The sequence below is a fragment of the Micropterus salmoides genome, unplaced genomic scaffold, assembly GCF_014851395.1.
Source record: "Micropterus salmoides isolate LMB-PRFRI ecotype aquatic unplaced genomic scaffold, ASM1485139v1 Ms_hic_scaffold_14, whole genome shotgun sequence".
NCBI classification, from domain to species: Eukaryota; Metazoa; Chordata; class Actinopteri; order Centrarchiformes; family Centrarchidae; genus Micropterus; species Micropterus salmoides.
In genome coordinates, this window is record NW_024040485.1 from 19,623,783 (window position 1) to 19,645,364 (window position 21,582).

Here is a 21,582-nt window from a genome sequence, read left to right on the forward strand (position 1 = left end):
GAAAGGGCACTTATTCCCACCTTTTTTTTGCTTGTGTGCTTTTGATGAAGAAAATTGAACTGGTGGAAGAAATATATAAATAGCAAAATATACTTAAAGTAATAAAAGTTAAAGTACTTACGAAGCAGAGTGTTAAATTATGGAGCCTTCAAGGTCCAAAATGTTGATTTTTTAAAAAAACCTTTCTATACAAAAGATAATAATGTGTACACACAAGTTATTATCATATGCAACAAGATAAAAAAAAATCTGGACTTCAGTATCTGCTGTTTTGTTTCCAACTTTATCATTCTGTTAAGTACATAATGACCTCACCTAAATATAATCAGAGCTTCAACCTGATTGGTCTAATCAGCAACATAACTGAAAACACCTGTGAAGGTCTGTGGGGCCTTTAATCTACAACTATGCGTCATAGTTAATAAGTTGATCAGATGTTTTCTTTGTAAAATCAAAGCACTTAAATAAATGTAGAGGAGTAAAATGTACAATATTTACCCCCAACATGTAATGGAGTAGAAGTTTCAAAGTAGCTCACAATGGAAATACTCAAACAAAACAAGTACAGCACTTAAGTATATGGGCTTGCTTACTTTCCACAAAGACAACCACAAATGTCAGCCTCATGGTGGCGCTAGAAGAAAGGTCGGGTGATCATCAAAGTCTATATGATTCATCCTCGAGGGACCATGAACGTCTGTATCAAAATTTCATGGCAATCCATGTAGACATTGTTGAGATATTTATGTATTACATATATAAGTGGTGTTCCCAACAACCGACTGACAGACCAACACTACAGTCCCTACAGTCATGTTGCTTTCATGGCTAAAAATAACCATAGTGTAGCAGAAAATTTTTTTCTTCAAATATGTTGACGTTTCCTTATTGATATTCATTAGAACTGTGAAATATATGCAATTGGTTTGTTTTCATAATTGAGCTGATGAGTGGAGAAAGAAGCAGTTTTATGTTTGCATCACCCTGAGTGAAAAATCTATTCAAACAAACTTGAGCTTTCTACTGACAGTGACAGATGGATTTTAAAACTGGACTCTCTCCACCTTCTTCCTTGGAAAGCAATAAAAAAAAAATGCTGTAAATCAACCCTATCCAACAAAAGATGAATGTGAAACCACACAGGGAATCATTCCTGACTTGTCCTGATGACATCAAAGGTCACTGGGCTCCATGTGTGCAACTTTGAGCAGTTAATCTGACAGTGAGTCTTCCTGTTGTGCTGATTGGCTCTGAGCTATCTGCTAAACACTGGATTGGACAGTGATCAGCTGCGTTTGGAAGTGCAGTTATGTGATATGGCATTTCAGCTGTGTCCCTTGCAGCAGATTTAGGCGTTCCTCCAAGAAGCTTAAGCCACAGAGAGGAACGTATTGATCTGATTGTGTGTTTTTATTCCTGTTGGATAGTTTCACTGTAATTTCATCACCTGCCACTTTAATGTTGGACTCGCTGACTACAGACAAGGTGAGGCACATTTGTAATCGGATAACCGGGTGCAACTATTGGTTTGTGTGTAAGAGAATGATTCCAACTGAAACACAACAGTTTTAGAGTAGTGGATTTTTATTGATTTGACTTTGTCAAATCCAAGTGTGCAACTGAGTTTTTGCAACACCCCAACTGATCAGACATTAGTCATATTCAGTGGGGCACCCAGGCTGGCTTTTCCTCTGAGAAAACAACACCTCAACTAAATACCAGTGGTGCAATTTAACTAAGTACATTTACTCAAGTACAAATTTGAGGTACTTCAATACAATTACTTTACATTTTTAGTTACTTGTTACTTTACAAATTATTTTTTACATAAAAATAAAAAAACATGAAGCTTTGTTATAGATTAAACTACTCAACGGTATATACAAGTAGAGTTTAAATGATTAGTTGATTAATCAATTGATTGATTAACAAACTTGAGTATTTCCTTCTACAGTACATTTCAGAGAGAAATGTTTTGTCTTTTTATACCACTACATTTATCTGACAGCTATGATAACTTTTGTGATTTTGCTGCAAACCGCTTTGGCAACATTGTTTAACCTAAACATTCATACCGATAAAGCATATTGAATTGAACATTGAAACAGTGTGGCTCATTGTCATGTTTCAGATGAATCATTAGCAGCTCCACCGAAGAGATTTTTCCCCTCTAAACTTCTCACACTGATGCATCAGTATTAATAATGTCAGATGGAATCATTTATCAGTCACAGGAGATATTTTACTGCCAAATTGGTACTTTTACTTTTGTTAATTTAAGTACTTTTACAGCTTATACCTTTGTACTTTTACTGAGGTAGGATTAAGAATGCTTGGCTTTTAATTGAAGAGAGTATTTTTACATTGTTGTACTTTAACCTAAGTAAAAGATATGTTGCTTAAAACCCATTGCTCAGAGTAGTTCTTTGTTTCAGGTGCACGGTGGGATGGACCTCATTGACCTCCTGCTCAGGAACACAGATGAAACCCCAGGTTGCCACAGCAACCAACCATGGATCACAATTCATGACGTGAGTTTGGTGGAGGCAGAGTCACTCCGGGAACAACATAATCACAACCACAAATTCACTGAATCTCATTATGACAACCCGACCGCGGTGTGATCTGTATTCTCAACACATTGTTTTTGAGCTGAATCTTAGGACATACAGGAGTGATTGACAGCGATGAGGCAAAGAGTCACGGGCAAATTAGTTCAAGTATTTAAATGGCAGGTTTGTTTATGTTCTTGTCTGTGCTCGTGTGATGGAATATGATTGTCTGATTAAATCGGTCAATCCAGCAGTCGTGGTGTCATGGGATGATATTTACATACCCTCCTCCTCCACAGGCCCTGAGCCCCGAGGGAAGTGCTGCTGATGACTTCCTGGACACCCTATTAGATGGGAGCAACTCCTCCTCGGCTCCAGCATCCCCCCTGTGGTCACCCTGCACCACCGACAGCGGCATCAACGAGGACCCCCCAGCAGATGCCACAGAACGCCTTCATCCACCCTCCTGCACAGCTTTTCCAGCCTTCGATGCACATTCTTTCCCTCAGGCTCCACCTCTGCAGAACCAGCCACCACCAAATGAACAAAACTCTGATGTCACCATTGATCTAGGTAAGACTAAAAAGAAAGTTATGTGAAACGCTCAACAGTGAGCGCAATAACAAGAGGAACAAGGTAAACCAGAGCACTAGACAGGTGTAAAACGAAGACCTTGGTGTGTGAGATTTTTACGATTGTAATTTCTGTTGCGGAATAATGAGCTATTGACTGAGCCTTGTGACATTTAAGGGCCCTTTCAAAGAGCAAGTCATTTGTTTTCCCCATTTCTGAGGATTTGTAAAGAATAAAAGGCAAGTGTCATTCTCAGGTGAGGAAATTGTCTTTTGAGGGCTGCTTTTGAATAACAGCCCCTTTTCACGTTACCGATTCTTGACCCCCTCAATGCTAAAAATACTGTGAAATTGACTGAGCAAACCAGATCTGCAGCAACACAAAGATATCAAAGGCAGAGAACAGTGTGACATATATTTTTGATTTGTAAAAAACAGCACGGTGCAGCAGTCACACATTTACATCACTAATTTAAAACACAGGGAGCAGCCTAAACATTTTCTATTTCATTTGAATGGCACATGGAGGCAATTTTGTGAATCATCACCTGATGTTTTACTGGTTCAATCTGCAGGCTGGGAGTCCAGTGACCTCCAAGAGCAGTTTGGCATTGGATACTACCTACGAACTACGAACCAAACCTGCCCTCTGTCGTCCACTCAGACACTCACAGTAAAAGACCTGCTGCTATCCAACCTGAGACAGACAGTAAGGAGAGAAGAGTTAAATGTTTCTGTGAAAAAATGACATTTTGTCAAGCTTTCTAACCAATGGGGGTATTAAATAAAATTAATTCAGTCTCAGTATTTTAAATAAATACAATTTGAACTAATCGTACAGTCCACTGCTTCTCTGTATAACTTGCCTAGAGACCAGACCTGTCTCGTTCTGAGAAAACCAAATTTATTAATTTTATGAACTGGTCCACTCCAGTACCTTCTTTGGCTGAACTGCCCAGAGAGTCACTTTAACTGAAATATTCTGTCCATCTGCTTTATATTCGCAGCAAATCCCCCAGCATTCCTTGCAGGAGCTTGTACTTAATGAGGATGAAAAGAAACTTCTGGCTAAAGAAGGGGTGAACTTACCCAGCAAACTGCCACTGTCCAAGGTACATGAGCAAGACACACACAGACATGTATGTAGGGCAGATGTCTTCCATACACACACACACACACACACACACACACAAACACAGATGCATCTAAATTTAAATCTGTATCCCCAGTTACAAATATCTTGCAGTCCTCACCGCCCCCACCCCACAACCCAGTTTCCCCTCACTTACCCCTTTCTTCTTCATTCTTTCTTGACCCGATCCTCACATGCGTTTCATCTCCCTGACAAGTTTGAAGAGAGGGTTCTGAAAAAGATCCGGCGGAAAATCCGCAACAAACACTCTGCTCAAGAAAGTCGGAAGAAGAAGAGGGAATATGTTGATAGTCTGGAGGGAAGGTAAGAGCCGGGTGCACTCAGCAGCGCCATTCACCACCACATTATCTCTGCATACCATAGCCTAGAAAATTAAACTTTTATCTATAGTCATTTGTTGTGCTCTGAAGCACTCTATAATTAGCCTGTTTCGTTATACACTTAATTAACTTTAACAAACTGTTGCATGGATGGGATGTGAACATTGTTAAAGAGGTAAATGTCCATTTTTCTATTTCATATCATTGTTGAGTTCATGAAAGCTTCTTCATTTGCTGATACGTGATACTTTGAAAAAGCTCAAGCTGACAGAAGTGGTTTGTTGGAATAAAAGGATAAAGGGCTGTGTTGAGATAGCTGTCATGGCTGACCAAACAAAAAAGACCAGCTGCTTACAGAAACTCAAACTTTTTCCAAGACAAAAAGCCTTCACAAAGTGAATTGATATTTGGGGAATTCAGCGCCAGAACACCACAGAAATAACAGAAAGTTATTGCTAATGGTGTTAAAATAAAAACACAAGAACCCAGCAGATTTTTACTTTGACTATCCACTAATATTGTTCATTATGATTCAGAAACACTGATAATTGAAATTTAATTAATTAAATTAACACAGACTTGAGAACATTGCAAACTACAGAATTACTAGCTATAAAAACATTTTCACTAGGATAAAAGTGAAAACAATTAGCATAAATGATAATAAAGGAATTGTGTCAAGTTATTAAGATGGTAAATAAAAGTACTTTGAGATTATGATGAGTAAAATGTTTGTCCCAGTTGCTCATGATTGTCCACAGAGTGCCATACAAGAGCCAAGACATAAGTATGCATGCTTGGTAACAAGAGTCTGCAGCCAAGCTAGTGGTTCTGTGAGTCTGTAGCCTGGTTAGCCGACTTAAGAACAGCTGACGATGCTGGGAATGTAATTTGTTTGCAGGTTTATGGTTTTTTTGAGTTTGACCTGGTGATGGAGCTATAGATAAAAGATCAGAGGTTCACCAAAGACTTTACAATTCATCCTTAGGGGGACATGAATGTTTTTACCACATTTCATGGCCATCCATCCAATAGTTGTGAAGATGATTTACTGAGAACCACAAATGTAAATGTGATGGTGGCGCTAGAGGAAAAATCAGGAGATCAAAAAAGTCATTATGATTCATCTGGCCACCATGAATGTCCACCAGATTTCATCTTAACCCATCCAATAGCTGTCAAGATCATTTACTCAGATTTGAAAAGGCATTAGGATTCATCTTAACCCATGTTATAGTTGTTAAGATATTTCAGTCTGAACGACAGAGGTGGACTGACAGACCGACATTGCCATCAACATAACCACACTGAGTATAGAACGACAGACTTTCCTATCCACATTTAGAAACTCAAACAGTGAACTATTGGGTATGCAACATTAAACAGATCAGGATATAAGCATTAGTGCTGTGCACATCACCAAAGAGTGACATGCTCTAGGCAATTATAATTTTAATCTAGGCATTTTAATTATCCTGATTGTTAACCGAGCATATTGTGGATTGTGGACATACATACATAAGAGGATGATTTAGTCATGTCTAGTGTAAAAAAAACACATTTATACTACCATATATGAAAACATAGGTGGCTAAGAACTGCCATATAATGAATGAACAGTCTCAGCGTGTGAAGGTTTTCCTGCACAATCAGAATATTTTACATAAATATTGCAGCTGTGAGCTATCTTTGTCTTATCTGGGGTCAGCTGGACAGACTGTATAGTTTGATAGCCAGCGGCACAAAAGAGCGGCTAAACCGCTCTGCATTGCAGCTGGAGGGGGACACTGAGAGGAAGTTGAAGATGCTGTGTAGATGCATCATCATCTCACAATAGAGACACAGGAGGAATTTTTTGCCAAGATGGAGCTCAGTTTAATCCCTCTCCTCCTCCTCTTCTCTACCTCCAGGCTGTGCAGAATGAGCCCAACCACACAGCCAGCTCTTTGTCACCAAATTTGTTAATCCTGCCTGTCCCGCCCCCCTCCCCCGTTGGCTCTTCTGCCACATCACACCTCCGCAGACAATGAAGATTGGTAGAGCTTGTCGTCTGATTCATATTTTGAAAGACTCAAAAAGGGTAGTGCAGCAATTCCCCCACATGACTCTGTGTGTCAGACCCCTCTTTTTGTTCATCAGCCTTCCTGGGGGATTTGAAGGATTGCTTGACTTTCCTGAAGCTGACCTTCAGGCAAGTCTCCTTGCACCACTTAATTGTAAAACTTGCCATCACTGAACCATAAAGACATGACTTTTTATTATATATGAGTGCTTCCACCTTCTGTCAAACATTATTGGAAAATTGTTCTCACAAAATAAACCTTTGTGCACATACATGTTTATTTTAAAATCATTAATTATCCAATAGGAGCTTCAAATATCTAATAGTGTGCTATCGACATCTCATTCACGCTTGAGCTCTGTTGCCTCTGGACAACAAAAGTTTCATGATGGGGTGATATTGTCAGCAGAGAGCAGAGTCAGCGTTTGTTGATAATTAAGTAAGCAGAGCATATCAAACGCGTATCTCTTCAGTCGTCAGCTCAGTCAGAGGGCCATAATGGAGGGTGACTCACAGCGACTAAAAGAAACAAGAGAGAAAGCAGAAGAAGAAACGGAAGTGAGGGGTGGAGTCACTGGATGACCCAATGGGATGCGAGATAACACTCAGCAGACAGATATTGGCAACGAGAGAAACAAAGGGTTGACTTGAATGCAACATCATTACACAGTATTATCTGATACCGTTATTTCCTAATTTTATCTATACTCCTCCCATTTCTCCCATTATTCTTCTCTGCCTCTTTCTGTAGGATGTCTGCATGTAGTGCTAACAACCTTGAGCTGCAGAAAAAGATCCAGGAGCTGGAAAAGACCAACAAGTGAGTCCTCAGATGAGCCAACAAGGGCTGCAGCGGATGATTATTTCAATTATTGATTGATCTATTTATTACTTGTAGTTTGTTTTTTTTGTTTTTATAAAAATGACATAAAGTAGTGAGAATAACAATTTCTCAAGACCCAAGGTGACATCTTCAAATAGCTTGTCTGACCCACAGTGCAAAACCCAAAGATATTATTTAAACAGAGAAACAGAGAAAAGCAGCAAAATATCACTTGAGAGGCTGTAATCATGGAATGCTGATTTTTATTTAATAATAAACAAATTATCCTGATGACTGCAAATAACTAATCATGACCATTTACTAAGCCTTGCATTGGTTAATTAATTATGCAGTGACCCAGCTGACTTTTCAGTGATTGCAGTAACTTGTTTCAGAATGAAAACCCAGTAAAAAAATGCTCTTGGTGGTCACATACATGTTATGAGGCGGGTGCAGAAGCTAACGTGTTAGGCATACTTGACAGATGATGACCCACATAGAGGACAACATGAAGAAATGACATTGTTCTGGTGTTGCAGTGTAGAGTTAGTCCTTGCAATTTAGGTATGATAAGGAAATTGTTATTTGCTGGAGAGTAAACTTCCCCAGGACAGAAATACTAATATTAGCTTAAATTCTGAAAGCATCCAGGATTTGCTTCTACACTGTGGGAAAATACAACACCGTGAATGTGCTAATGCTCAGTTCATTATTATAACCTGTAACCCCACAAACTAATGTTATGTGGTCATTGGCTTTGGAAGAAATGCTCGGCTAGTTTAGGTAGTTTACTGGACATGTTAACATTGCAGTTATGTTAGAGCAGATAAACACACAGATTCATCTGTTCCTTATACTTTTGCTCTTGTGTTTTTCATTTTGAAAAGATGTAACCCTCCAAACTACTGAGTAATTAAATGCGGAGTGTTGATCTAATTACAGCAAAATGCACACCACTTCAACATATGGAGAATAGATTTAAATATTTATACTAGCATCAATAGGAGAGATACCAAAAAAACTCTTATTGATATTGGTGATCCTGGCCCTGGTATTACTTGTCATTGGATTGAAACCAAATTTTGTGATGTCGCACCCCTAATCCTAAGCTTGACAACCATCCGTAGCTAAGGTACAATTGGATAATCACTGTTAGAGTGGAGGGGTTTACCTAATGGTCATGTAAGCTCTTGAGCCAACTGCCGCTGTAAAAACAGTACTGCGAATGCATCTCAGCATCACCTCGTTCAATCTTTGCAAGCCCAGTTATTGATTCCATTGTGGGCATAACCTCAGACACAGGAAATAAACCCAACAAAATCCCCTTTCACAGTGGTGCCTTGAATGTTTTACAGTCTTGGTTCATCTTTTTCATCATTTCATCTTATTCTTGGATATTTTTTCATGTGGCTAAATTGTTTGTATGAGTCATTCCCCATTCTCTCTTTTGTGCATTTGTTGTGTGTTGCATTATGTCTGTGCAAGTTTCATTGATCTTCATTGATCCCCCACCCCACCCCACCGGCCCCTCCCTCTCCAGATTTTGACAACCTGGTTAAGAAAACTTTCTACAATGCAGGCTCATTGTAAAATAACCAGAACACAATCCCATCCAATTTTAAAACCTCACACAGTGTTCTCTGACTTTGCTTTCCCTTCATGCTGCTGTCTCATTATGCTGCTTCTTCCTGACGCTGGCAGAGTGCTGCGGTGAATTGAAACAAAACGTGGGAAGAAGCCACGAACCAACACTTCCCCGCTGCGTGTTGCTCTTCTTTCTGTTGTTTTAGTTGCCAATGATCACAGACGCTGAAAAAATGATGCCTATAGCAACCTTTGGACCCTCATGTGAAATGTCTCTTTCATCTTCCTGTCTGTGCTGTCTTGTATCGCAGTGCTCTGTTGGAGCAGCTAAGCCGGCTGCAGGATCTCATTCCTAACAGCTCCAGCAGAACAAATCACAGAGGGACCTGCCTCCTGGTGAGATATGTATAACACAATACATTAATTTATGCCATTGAGAATTTGCTCAGTATATCTGCAACAACGAAATGATAGATGTAGGCCAGTGCCTGAGCACATCATTAACACCCACTGCCTGTGCTCCACTGTTGACTGCTGCTGTGTTTACCTTTAAGATTTTAATCGAGTCAAGTGTTTCAATACCACCCGTGCTCATCTTTTGTCCAAACTGTATGTAGGTTATGCCTAATAACTTCCTTTCTTCCTTTCCCCCATCCTCTGTTGTCTGCTCTTGGCCTGTTTTTTTGTCATACTGTCTGTATTTATGTCCAGGTTTTGCTACTCTCCTTCTCCCTCCTCATTTCCTCAAATCTTTGGCCAGACCCTTACAGCCAACTCAGCCAGGGAGAGTACACACAAAGCAAAGGTCAGCAGGCATATACACACTCACGCGGTCTCTCTTTGTGATACACACACACTCACTCCTCTCCACCACGTCTCTGCTCCACAGTGCTGTCCCGCTCCCTGCAGTCGATGGGTGAAGTGAGAGAAGTCCCATCTCTTCCTCACCTCTCTGTCTCCAGGGGCTTTGAGGCACTGTATAGCCTGATGGAAGAGCGCTGACCCAGGACAGGTCTCCCCAATCCCCATCCAGCACAAGGCCAATCACTGATCTCCTCGTAACTCCCCAGGAGGGAAGATATAGCAAAGGAGTGCAGGCTCGTGGCATTCAAATGAGCAGTTTGATCATTTTCCAGCGTCTGAGGGAGTGGGGTTTTATGGTGTGTTAGGCATCCACTCCAACACACAAACAGTTATTGATAAGATTCTTCTGACTAAAATACACTCACTCAGATGGAGGTTGGCAAAGAGGTCATCCAAATTTTGCTTAGGAAAATGGAGCCTCGGGAACTTGGTGTAGTGTGTATTATATTGCTGACTGCAAGATGTATGACACAAATGTATATTCACTGCTATATTTTATTATTTACTTTTAATGTATATGTTGAAAAAACATGTCAAGAATGATTTGAGTTGCAATTTGTAACAGATCAGTGCAAAGCTAACAAAGCACAAGAGAATAAAAATAAAAATACTCAGGTGCTCTTTGGAAGCACCTAAACTAAACTACGATGTCATGTGTACAATTTGGGAGAGATTTAAATCCCAAAAATAATGAGGCAATATTTGAAACATAAAAAGTATTTGGCCCCCTAAGCCAAAGTTGCTCGATGACTTCTCACTTCCATAAAAACTCCTAATAAGCTTCCCTTTAATGCTGTCAATATGGGAAAGTGGGCATCAGTTTAAAAAACATATTGGATGTCTAAATTTTAGAGCAAAAGTCTTTGTTGTTATTATATTTGGGGAAACATGATTATAGTCCGGTCGCCTTATCTGTGTGAAGTGCCTTTTTCTAGTGCGGTCAAAGAAAAGCGCTGCAAAACCTGCTGTTTTGTAATGCATTGGAGATTTAATTGTTAGAACTGCAGTCTGTTACAGGAAGTCTGTCCATTAAAACAACAACACTTGACTGGTTATTCTTGTCTCTGGTTCGCTGGTGCAGCGCCTCACAGAATGTTCTGTCCAGAAGAATAACAGTGTTTTATTCCTCATCTCTGTCAATTCAGACAGCTTGTCTATTTTACAGATTCGTCTTCGCAGGATCCCAGCTGTAAATCTATAGCAAATTTTGGATCTCAAAACCCAAAAGCAAAGAAGAGACAATACTTTATCTCTGCCCATATTCACCAATACACAAAGAGAACATGTAGTGTACTCTACTTGATTAACTTGATGCCTTCCCAGTCAAAGAATGAGGGCAACATCAAGGTCACGTGTGGATTTATTTTTGAACCCCTGATGTTCAGGCAGCCTCTGCTCAGTAGGTGGACTCAGTTAAGGTCAGCCCTACAAGATGCTCTTTATGTGTTGAAGTTTTACTGGGATACAGTTTGCAGATGGGGCCATAGCTAATATAGAGGAGAATGGGATCATATCCTTGATTAGTATGACATAAAGAGTTTAGATTCTATGATTATGCACATGTTGGGTTTTTCCATGGAGATATTTTTTCAATAAAATTTGACAGGCAGACAAGTCTAGGCACAGCAGCTCTTTGAGCTAAATGCTAACGTCAGCATGCTGACGTGCTCACAGTGACGACGGTAACATGCTGATGTTTAGCGGGTACCATGTCCACCATCTTAGTTTAGTGTGCATGTTAACATCTGCTAATTAGCACTAAACACACACCGGAGGCTGATGGCAATGTCTGTAGTTTTGTAAGTATTTAGTCATAAAACAAAGTATTTGACACATTTACATATTGAATCTGACTAACAGATGAAAGGTCAGGTGATCATCATAACACCACAATTCATGACAATACATCCAATAATTTACTTGTTGAGAAGTTTCACAATGTCAACCTGATGGCGATGCAAGATGAAAAATCAGGGGATCACCAAAGTCAGTTGGCTCATTGGTCATTGCCATCCCTAGAGCAACTCCACTCACATGTGAAGGAATTTAATATTCTCAACCACAGTTAGCCTGCATACCTGGTACCAAACCACAACGTATGGAGATCAAACTTATCAGAAAATATAATTATTAGCAGTTAAATTGATAACTAAAATTATTTTGTTTAATAATACAAATTCTACAGTTTGGTTGGTCACCAGTCAACATTTTTCTAGTTGGGTGGGGTTCTGTGGGATAAAAAAGGGCTTATGACTTCAGTATTTCTAAAATCCAGGCTGTTTGCAGAACAGGTTTCATTTACATTTCACAGTCCTCTCTGAGTGCTATTTGTTCAAGCTGTAAAAGATGTGAGGAGGTGGACACAACTTTTACCATCCAAAAACGGAATGATTTCAGCAAACCTGAACCAAATGTGAATATGCTGCACTAAACCACACAGGGAGTCAGAAATGAATTATTGATCAGACTGCTTTAAACTGGATGTTGTGGTGGTGTGATAAAGATGTAGGTGGAAATTCAAGCCCAATACCAATCATGTAAGATTTGAGCAGAGGTGCTGCTACCTGATGGGGGAAACAGGTCACAGCAAGAAAAGATCATTAATTCAGGTCATCTTGCAAGCTTAGCTTGTCCATTTGTGGTTTTGTGAATGTTTAAGTGAAGAAGCAGAAAAAGTATCAGAGAAAGAGTTTTTTGTTTTTAAAAAACGAGAAATGATTGACCCTGCGACCCTGTACGCAGGATAAGCGGTTGACGATGGATGGATGGATGGAAATGACTGCAAAAATCCTTACTCTTTCTTTTAAATTGCATAACCAGTGGACTCTTTGGGTGGACGTATTGATCAATTTTTGACTGACTAGATTCTGGCTTTAGCGGATATTTGAAATATTTAATGATTTTCCCCCTTTTGGAATAAAGGACTTTCTTTCTAATAAGATCTTTGCTCATTTGGAGAGGTTTATTCCACTGATGCTATATTTTATGCATTGCAGCCATGTGAAGATGGAGCCATTCAGTCTGTGAATTTAAATAACTATCAGCAACGTCAGTATCGCCCTATCTCTTTGTTTTTTTAAGTGCCATGAAAAACAAACTGATGAAAATTAAATCAGACATATTTAAGTGCCTTGAAAAGCTTCAACAGAATGCTGATGAGCATCTTCACAGAGAGCTTCAGGGTCAGACACCAACCATGTCTGCAGTTCCATCCATCTCAATATTAGTAAAATATTAAAGCAAAATAAGGTTACTGTCAACTAATTAGTGTTGTTTTCATTTGAAATGCTTCCTGAATTCTTATGAAACCAGACAAAGTAATAAATTGCTTCCAACTGACTTTAAAAAGGACTCTGCTCAGGGACACGATGTCAGACTCTCTGCTGCTGGTGAAAGGATCTGTACAAATTGTTTGATAAGTTACAGACTGACCAAGCAGGTCCTGTCTGGGTTATTGAGGCTGCTTAAGAAAATAACTCCCCTTTCTTTTCTTTCTAAGGTACACACCGCTGGCCATGGTTGTGCATTGTGTGAATACCAACAGTGACCTATAAGAAATGCTAATCAAACACACACACACACACACATCTCTCTCTCTCTCTCTCTCTCTCTCTTTCTCTCTCTCTCTCTCACACACACACACACACACACACAAAGACTGAAATTGTTTTTACCATTGCTCTGACAGGCAACATTTCAGATGCACATTAACAAACACCCCTGTCGGCTGAGGAAACCTTTCTGAAAATACCATCATTTTATCTTTCCATCAAATGCAGGAATATTAAAGGTGATATTTGGGCATAAAATCAGGGACCCAGATTAGCTGGCAAAAATACAAACAATGAAGAGGAGGCTTATAGGAAGAGGCTATACAAATACTGAACTAAGGTGGAGAAAAAGTTGTAATCCAAAGAAAGCTCAAACAGGCCTACACGTTTTTCTGAGCTATCATTAAAAAAGGCTTTCCACTCCATACAATATAACACAAGGCTTTCTCTGTTTGTTTACCCATGAATCACCAGGCTTAGCTTCATCCCTGTTTAACAGAACAGAACAGATAGTGGTGCTTCTTCATTCCTGCCCAGTATCTGCTCCAATAATCATACCTACTGCATAGTCTATTGAAGCCCTAAACAGTGCGCCATCGAGCGGTGGAGGAGAGCCTCGGCGAGTATAAAAGCCTCGAGTTTTCACATCGCTGTCAGCATCACCGAAAGAACAGGCGGCTGCATCACTGCAGACTTCAGCCCAAATGCTCTTAAGTAGGCTGACACGGATTGATGAACTTTTATGTTTCCTAAAGCTATTAATTTTTTTTCGCTTGTAAAAACATATAAATGCGAGCAGAAACGCGTTTAGGCTTAGAAGTCACTTCAAGTCATGCAACTCTGATCTCCCGCTGATACTTTGAATACGACTAAATACAGGAGCTGACTATGGGGATTTTTGCAGCCTCACCTGCGCGCACACATCCTGGAAGTTAGCCTGAAAGAGGAGGGACACCCACAGAACTTGTTTGTAAAACTCGCCTTTTTCCCCTCTGCAGAACCATGCAGAGCAACAGCAGCGCCTCCGGACCCCTCGCCGCTCTGAGTGTGTGCGGAGGAGAGGAGGATGAACGCGAAATCTTCAAACTTGTCAGCCCCACAGATGCAGCCTCCAACCTCGCAGCTTTTAACCTTTCACTGAACTGCTGGCTTCACATCCTCTCCAAGGAGTCCTCCATGGACCTGCATGGAGACAGCGCGAACCTGGCAGTATGTTAATTTAAGGATAAATTAAATAAATCCAAATCCATATGGATAAAATGAGTACTGTTTCTGGCAAAATAACCATATTGCATGTATCCCCTCAGCATATGTGTGTTTGAAGGTGATTTTATTCATGCATGCATGTTGTCTTTTGCCTTAAATTTCCATTTTTGTGACTATTTAGCAGCTCCAAGATGAGTCCTGTTTACCAGAAAACACAAAATAAAAACGCCATTGTATGTGTTTGACAGGTGCGAGTTGTCATTGCACTGGTCTACCTAGTGGTGTGTGTGCTAGGGCTTGTGGGTAACCTCCTGGCGCTTTTCCTGCTCCACTCCCGCCGCCGGGGCCACCACTACTCCTCCATCGACTGCTTTGTGATGAGCTTGACGCTGACAGACCTCCAGTTTGTCCTCACATTGCCATTCTGGGCTGTGGACACGGTGCTGGACTTCCGTTGGCCCTTTGGACGGGTCATGTGCAAGATTGTGAGCTCGGTCACCACCCTGAACATGTATGCCAGCGTCTTCTTCCTCACCGCCATGAGCATGACCCGCTACCACTCCCTGATTACCTCTCTAAAGATGGACAGCCCTAGAATCGCCACTGCTCGTGCCAAATGGGCCAGTTTGGCAATTTGGGTGGTGTCACTGGTGGCTACACTTCCTCATGCTTTCTACTCCACCACAGTCCAGGTTTGTTCATTCAAGACTATGAACCACCACACCTGATTTGATTTATTTCCAGTACTTTCTTTCACTTTTGGGTTAGTAAACTCTTATGTAGTTGTGGTTGTGTTTACAGGTGTCTACTGATGACGAGCTGTGCTTAGTGCGGTTCTCTGACTCCGATTCAAGCTACTGGGATCCTCAAGTCCTGCTTGGACTCTACCAAACACAGAAAGTACTCTTGGGATTTGTAGTTCCTTTGATTGTCATCTCTGTGTGTTACCTCCTCCTCCTGAGGTTCATCCTGAGCCGGCGCATTGTAGGCAGCATGGTCAGCGGAAATGTGACAGAGAGGTCAGAGTGTGAGAGAGGACGCCACCGTCGCCGCTCCAAAGTCACCCGCTCTGTCACCATTGTAGTTCTGTCCTTTTTCATCTGCTGGCTTCCCAACCAGGCTCTCACCATGTGGGGGGTGCTTATCAAATTTGACCTGGTGCCCTTCAGTAAAGCCTTCTACAACGCCCAGGCCTATGCTTTCCCCCTGACAGTGTGTTTAGCTCATGCAAACAGCTGTCTGAACCCGGTGCTCTACTGTCTGATCCGGAAAGAGTACAGAGCTGGACTGAAGGAGCTTCTGCTGAGCGTGTCTCACTCCGTCCGAAATGTTCTCACTCTGGCACTGAGAGGGAGGAGAGTGGATGAAGCACCGCCCAGCCTGGTTATGATACACAAAGACATCAATATGTGATTTACTGTATAAAATGAATAATTTGACATTTTGGGAAATACAATTATTCACTTTCTTGCTAAGAGTTAGATGAGAATATTAGAGGTCCAGTGTGTAATATTTAGGAGGATCTATTGACAGAAATGCAATATAATATACGTAAATATGTTTTCAGTGGTGTATACAGACCTTACATAATGAGCCGTTATGTTTTCATTATTAGAATGAGCCATTTCTATCTAAATACACCGCAGGTCCATGAGGGTTTACAGAGCATGTTTCATCACTATGCTGAATATGTACTAAGAAGAAGAAGAAGTGGTAGTGGTAGTAGTAGTAGTAGTCGTCTGGTTTGTTAGAAGTAAGACGAGAAGTCAAATTTGGAGGAATAGAGCACCACACGTATTATTCAGCAAACGCCAACAGAGTGCGTCAGCCACCGCAGCTTCTACTATGTGCTTGCAAAGGGAGGGGTGAGCGCTGATTAAGCTGTTGGTTGCAAATTGCAACCCTCACCACCAGATGCCACTAAAACTTTAACACTGAACCTTTAATATCATCCTCATGTTTGGACCCTAATGGTGCGTTCCATTTGCCTCAGAAGTCGGAGGTCGGAGCTGGGAATGACGTCACACCTGAGTTGTACACAGAAGTGCTAATAAACAGTATAAACTACAGCTTTTACTAACTGTTGATGCTCAGAGCAGCCATCTTGGGTCACGAAGTCAGGGTAGTGCGGTTCTCCTGACTTCAAGTCGGAAATCCGATTTCAGTGCACGTTCCCTTTGAAATTTCCAATGGAATTGGATTTAAAATGGAATGAACCATAAATATGAAACTACAGCCAGCAGCAGGTTAGCTTAGCTTAAGACAACAATTGAAAACAGGGGAAATGGCTGCCTGGCTCTTTCCAAGGCTAATTAAATCCACCCACCAGTACCTCTATAGCTCTTTAATGGACATGTTATATCCCATTCGTTTAATCAGTATACACTCCAAATTGAAAAAGCAACGATTTGCCATTTTACAAGGGGTAATGTGCAGGACTATTTCTTTGTGTTGGTATTTGTTTGAATTAAACAAACAAGACACACTGTGTTCATTAGTGAGATTTAGAGGTGCTGGTAGGCAGATTTTGTTTCCTTTGGACAGAGCCAAAGCTAGATGTTTCCTTGCTAACCTAGCCAGCTGCTGCCTTTAGCTTCATATTTAGCACACAAACATGAGACACTGTCATCCCTCTAAATCTATTTCAGCCCTCAAACACACACACTTTAGTAGACTCACCTGTTGCAGACAAACCTGATCATTTATGTTTCAGCTTTATTAAGAACTCCTCACCAGATATTCCACTGTGGAAAAAATCTCTCTCTCCCTGAATCACAAGTACATTGTAGAATATTATAAGTTTCCCTCGAACAAGACAGCTCTGAGTTACACTGTTGGCAGATTTTCTTTTCTCTTCTCTGCATCAAAATACAGTGGTGAACAGCTCAACATGTGAAGTGATTTTTGTACTTTGCATCTCAAACACCCACACAACCAATCACAAGGACTGTAATATTATTACATTTCCATTAGGACTGATTGACTCATATTTATTTGTGTAATTGTTGCTAACTCAGTCAGGACACTAGTCTCCCACACAAACCGTAACTCCACGATATTTGTCATTCAGTGTGTGTTTGATGCTAGCATGAAACTCTGTGCCATTTTCATGTCTCTTGTGTCTGCCTTGCCGTTTTGTGATTACAGGTATGTAATGTGACATTAAATAAAAACAAGAGGACAAAAGAGTTTAGTGACGTCTCTGGAAGTTAATCTCGTCTGCAGTCACAACAGCCAAAAAAATACGAAGATGAGTAAAATGACTCAACCGCACAAAAGCTGCTCCACGTTTATGCCCTTTTGCAACCTTTAAAGTCTGAACATAGATAACCATCTTCAGCTGCCCACAGATAGGGGCTGACATGCAAATACCACACACTCCACCACAGTACCTCCATTGTGTGTCACTGGTAATAATTACTTCTCCAAACAGAATCACGGATTTATTCCGCAGGACTCCACGTGGGAGGCTCTGATGCTGCACAAAAAGCTAGCAGGTCACCAAGGGAACCTGCATCTTCCAGCTGCAAATGGAAATCAATCAAGTGTGATTTCAGAACGGGCGTTTGTATGAAAATTCCGGCCAGCTCTCTTGTTCAGATTATTGCCAAACACTTTATTGTTTGCTGTATTACCAAAAGAAAGCTGTGGCTGACATCTCCTATTGTTTTCTCGGTTTCAGTCATTGTTGCTCCCTTAGATGAGCTTGCTTCATATTTCCACAATTTTTTCATTAAGCTTTGAGCAACAGACACAGCAGCTACAGTACATTCACTCACACCCAGATCTCACCCCTTCTTCTTTATTTCAGAGCCGGTTCACAGAGTACAAGCAATATCTCACTGGTATAAGCATTGCAATGTTATGTGTGCCCAGCTATATTATATAGTATAGGGAGCAATTTCACTGATTGAAACCACATGAGCAAATTCATGAATCCATGTATGCCCAAGTAGGGAAGATGGTTGAAAGCAATTACTGGCTCAAGATGTTTATTTTCCAAGATGATATGAATGAATAATACACTGCTCAAAAGAATAAAGGGAACACTAAAACACCACATCCTAGATCTGAATGAATGAAATAATCTCATTAAATACTCCTTTCTTTACATAGTTGAATGTGCTGACAACATAATCACACAAAAATCAATGGAAATCAAATTTATCAAGGTCTTAATTTGAAGTCACACTCAAAATCAAAGTGGAAAACCACACTACAGGCCGATCCAACTTTGATGTAATGTCCTTAAAACAAGTCAAAATGAGGCTCAGTAGTGTGCGTGGCCTCCACGTGGTTGTATGACCTCCCTACAACGCCTGGGAATGCTCCTGATGAGGTGGCGGATGGTCTCCTGAGGGATCTCCTCCCAGACCTGGACTAAAGCATCCGCCAACTCCTGGACAACATGGCGATGGTGGATGGAGCGAGACATGATGTCCCAGATGTGCTCAATTGGATTCAGGTCTGGGGAACGGGCGGGCCAGTCCATAGCATCAATGCCTTCCTCTTGCAGGAACTGCTGACACACTCCAGCCACATGAGGTCTAGCATTGTCTTGCATTAGGAGGAACCCAGGGCCAACCGCACCAGCATATGGTCTCACAAGGGGTCTGAGGATCTCATCTCGGTACCTAATGGCAGTCAGGCTACCTCTGGCGAGCACATGGACGGCTGTGCGGCCCCCCAAAGAAATACCACCCCACACCATTACTGACCCACCGCCAAACCGGTCATGCTGGAGGATGTTGCAGGCAGCAGAACGTTCTCCACGGCGTCTCCAGATTCTGTCACGTCTGTCATATGTGCTCAGTGTGAACCTGCTTTCATCTGTGAAGAGCACAGTGCGCCAGTGGCGATTTTGCCAATCTTGGTGTTCTCTGGCAAATGCCAAACGTCCTGCACAGTGTTGGGCTGTAAGCACAACCCCCACCTGTGGACGTCGGGACCGTTTGAGCAGACACATGCACATTTGTGGCCTGCTGGAGGTCATTTTGCAGGGCTCTGGCAGTGCTCCTCCTACTCCTTGCACAAAGGCGGAGGTAGCGGTCCTGCTGCTGGGTTGTTGCCCTCCTACGGCCTCCTCCACGTATCCTGATGTACTGGCCTGTCTCCTGGTAGCGCCTCCATGCTCTGGACACTACGCTGACAGACACAGCAAACCTTCTTGCCACAGCTCGCATTGATGTGCCATCCTGGATGAGCTGCACTACCTGAGCCACTTGTGTGGGTTGTAGACTCCGTCTCATGCTACCACTAGAGTGAAAGCACCGCCAGGGGGCCAGGCTGGGGCCAATTGTTTTGTCAGAGGGGCATATTCAATCCGGGACCAAAGAGACAAAGGCAATGTTCAAGCTTTCAAAATGTCTTGTTTAGTATATAATGTAATTTTTTCGTACGTTTCATAAACTTACAGTTATTGTTTCAGTAACAGGATCTTTTCAGTAACTTAGTTATAGTTTTATTTATTTATTTTGGCAGAGTGCATGTCCAGCCTGGTAGGACCAGTAAGCTACTGTTATCGCTTTTTGCGTATGAAAAGTTTAAATGCAATGCATTATTAAATTGTTATGATAATAATTTACCCTTTAAGGAAGGAATTTCCAGCAATATCCAAAGGCTATCCATGCAATGGAAACATGGATTACAAGGACAAAATGTTGTCTACAATGCTGCATTCAGTTTAATGTACATTTTGTTGCAAGGAAGATTACTATGATTACTGTAGACCATTCTCACTTTCCATGAACCTAACCAAGTCATCTCTGTGCCTAAACCTAACCAAACATTAACCATAATGGTGTCACATCATGAAACAAATGTACTTTTAATATGACAGGGATTTGAAACAGCTTCTGAAGACACAGACAGATGATGCCATCCTGTCGATAGTGGCGTCAGATTAGAAAATATGAATATGTGCTGTTGTAAAGGGCATGCGCAAACAACATATTTTGTTTTTGTTGTTTGTTGTATTTGGGGGTTTAGGTTTATCTAGTCTGTTACTGGCCACATTTTGGCCTTTGTCCTGGCTCAAAAACTGACATCCATACCAATGGTCCCATCGTTTTTCTTATCTCTGCTGCCATCTTGACTGTAAGGGAGCTGGGAGGAACAATGGAGTGAGATACAACCCTTTTTTTGTTTCCTAGGTGAGAGGTAGGTAGGGGGAGGGTTTTGTTTTGTGTGTTGAGGTTCAAGAACATGTTCTAATTAAATAACAAAATGTTCCGAATAAATAAGAATGTCCTAAATTCAGAAGTTAGGACTTATCGTCCTATTTGTTTCATTAAGTTTATACAATTAGGCGAACCCAGTATGCTCAGGCACAATATACCATTACACTAGCCTATTCGTCTTAAAGTAAACTGAGACTATACAATACAAAACCACTGTCACACTTTTCCAGAATGTCACCAGAAGGAGGCTTAAAAACTCATAATTTGTGTGTAATTATATTCCTCTCAGGACCAATACTAAGGACATGACTTCCATGTCCTTAATGATAGCTACAGCCCTGCTCACAGTTATAAATATTCACACAGACCAGTCGGATCTCTTGGACACCAGGCAGCTCTGCTGGAGGAATGGGAAATTAAAGGCCTTGCTCAAAGGCACCTCAGCTGTGGTAAGCACTGCTCTTTCATTTTCCCCACACAGATTTATCGTGCTGGTCCAGGGATCAAACCAATTACCTTACATCCACAAGCCTGCTTCTCTAGATGTGTGACATTATGTTAGCACCCATAATTTAACAATGCTCTTTCTCCTTCGTTTTACGTTACTGCAATTGCTGCTTTTTCCTTTCTGCAATATCACTTTCTGAGATCAGGTAATCCGAGTCTTGATCTTTCGGTAATACAGGTTAATGAAATGTAATGACTTTTGATACATT

At 41.2% G+C, this 21,582-nt stretch overlaps 2 protein-coding genes across 2 annotated transcripts; both read left to right on the top strand.

Moving 5' to 3' along the window:
- The first annotated feature begins 1,329 nt into the window (after positions 1-1,329).
- On the top strand, positions 1,330-10,567 carry LOC119902927 (cyclic AMP-responsive element-binding protein 3-like protein 3-A). Its single transcript, XM_038719328.1, has 10 exons — positions 1,330-1,485; positions 2,436-2,531; positions 2,852-3,125; positions 3,700-3,833; positions 4,132-4,236; positions 4,474-4,580; positions 7,411-7,479; positions 9,378-9,462; positions 9,778-9,871; positions 9,956-10,567. The coding sequence occupies exons 1-10, from the start codon at positions 1,459-1,461 to the stop codon at positions 10,066-10,068; spliced, it is 1,104 nt and encodes a 367-aa protein (XP_038575256.1). The 5' UTR covers positions 1,330-1,458; the 3' UTR covers positions 10,069-10,567.
- A 3,590-nt stretch (positions 10,568-14,157) lies between these two features.
- Positions 14,158-17,901, top strand: LOC119902928 (relaxin-3 receptor 1-like). Its single transcript, XM_038719329.1, has 3 exons — positions 14,158-14,690; positions 14,936-15,379; positions 15,489-17,901. The coding sequence occupies exons 1-3, from the start codon at positions 14,484-14,486 to the stop codon at positions 16,098-16,100; spliced, it is 1,263 nt and encodes a 420-aa protein (XP_038575257.1). The 5' UTR covers positions 14,158-14,483; the 3' UTR covers positions 16,101-17,901.
- Positions 17,902-21,582: the final 3,681 nt, after the last annotated feature.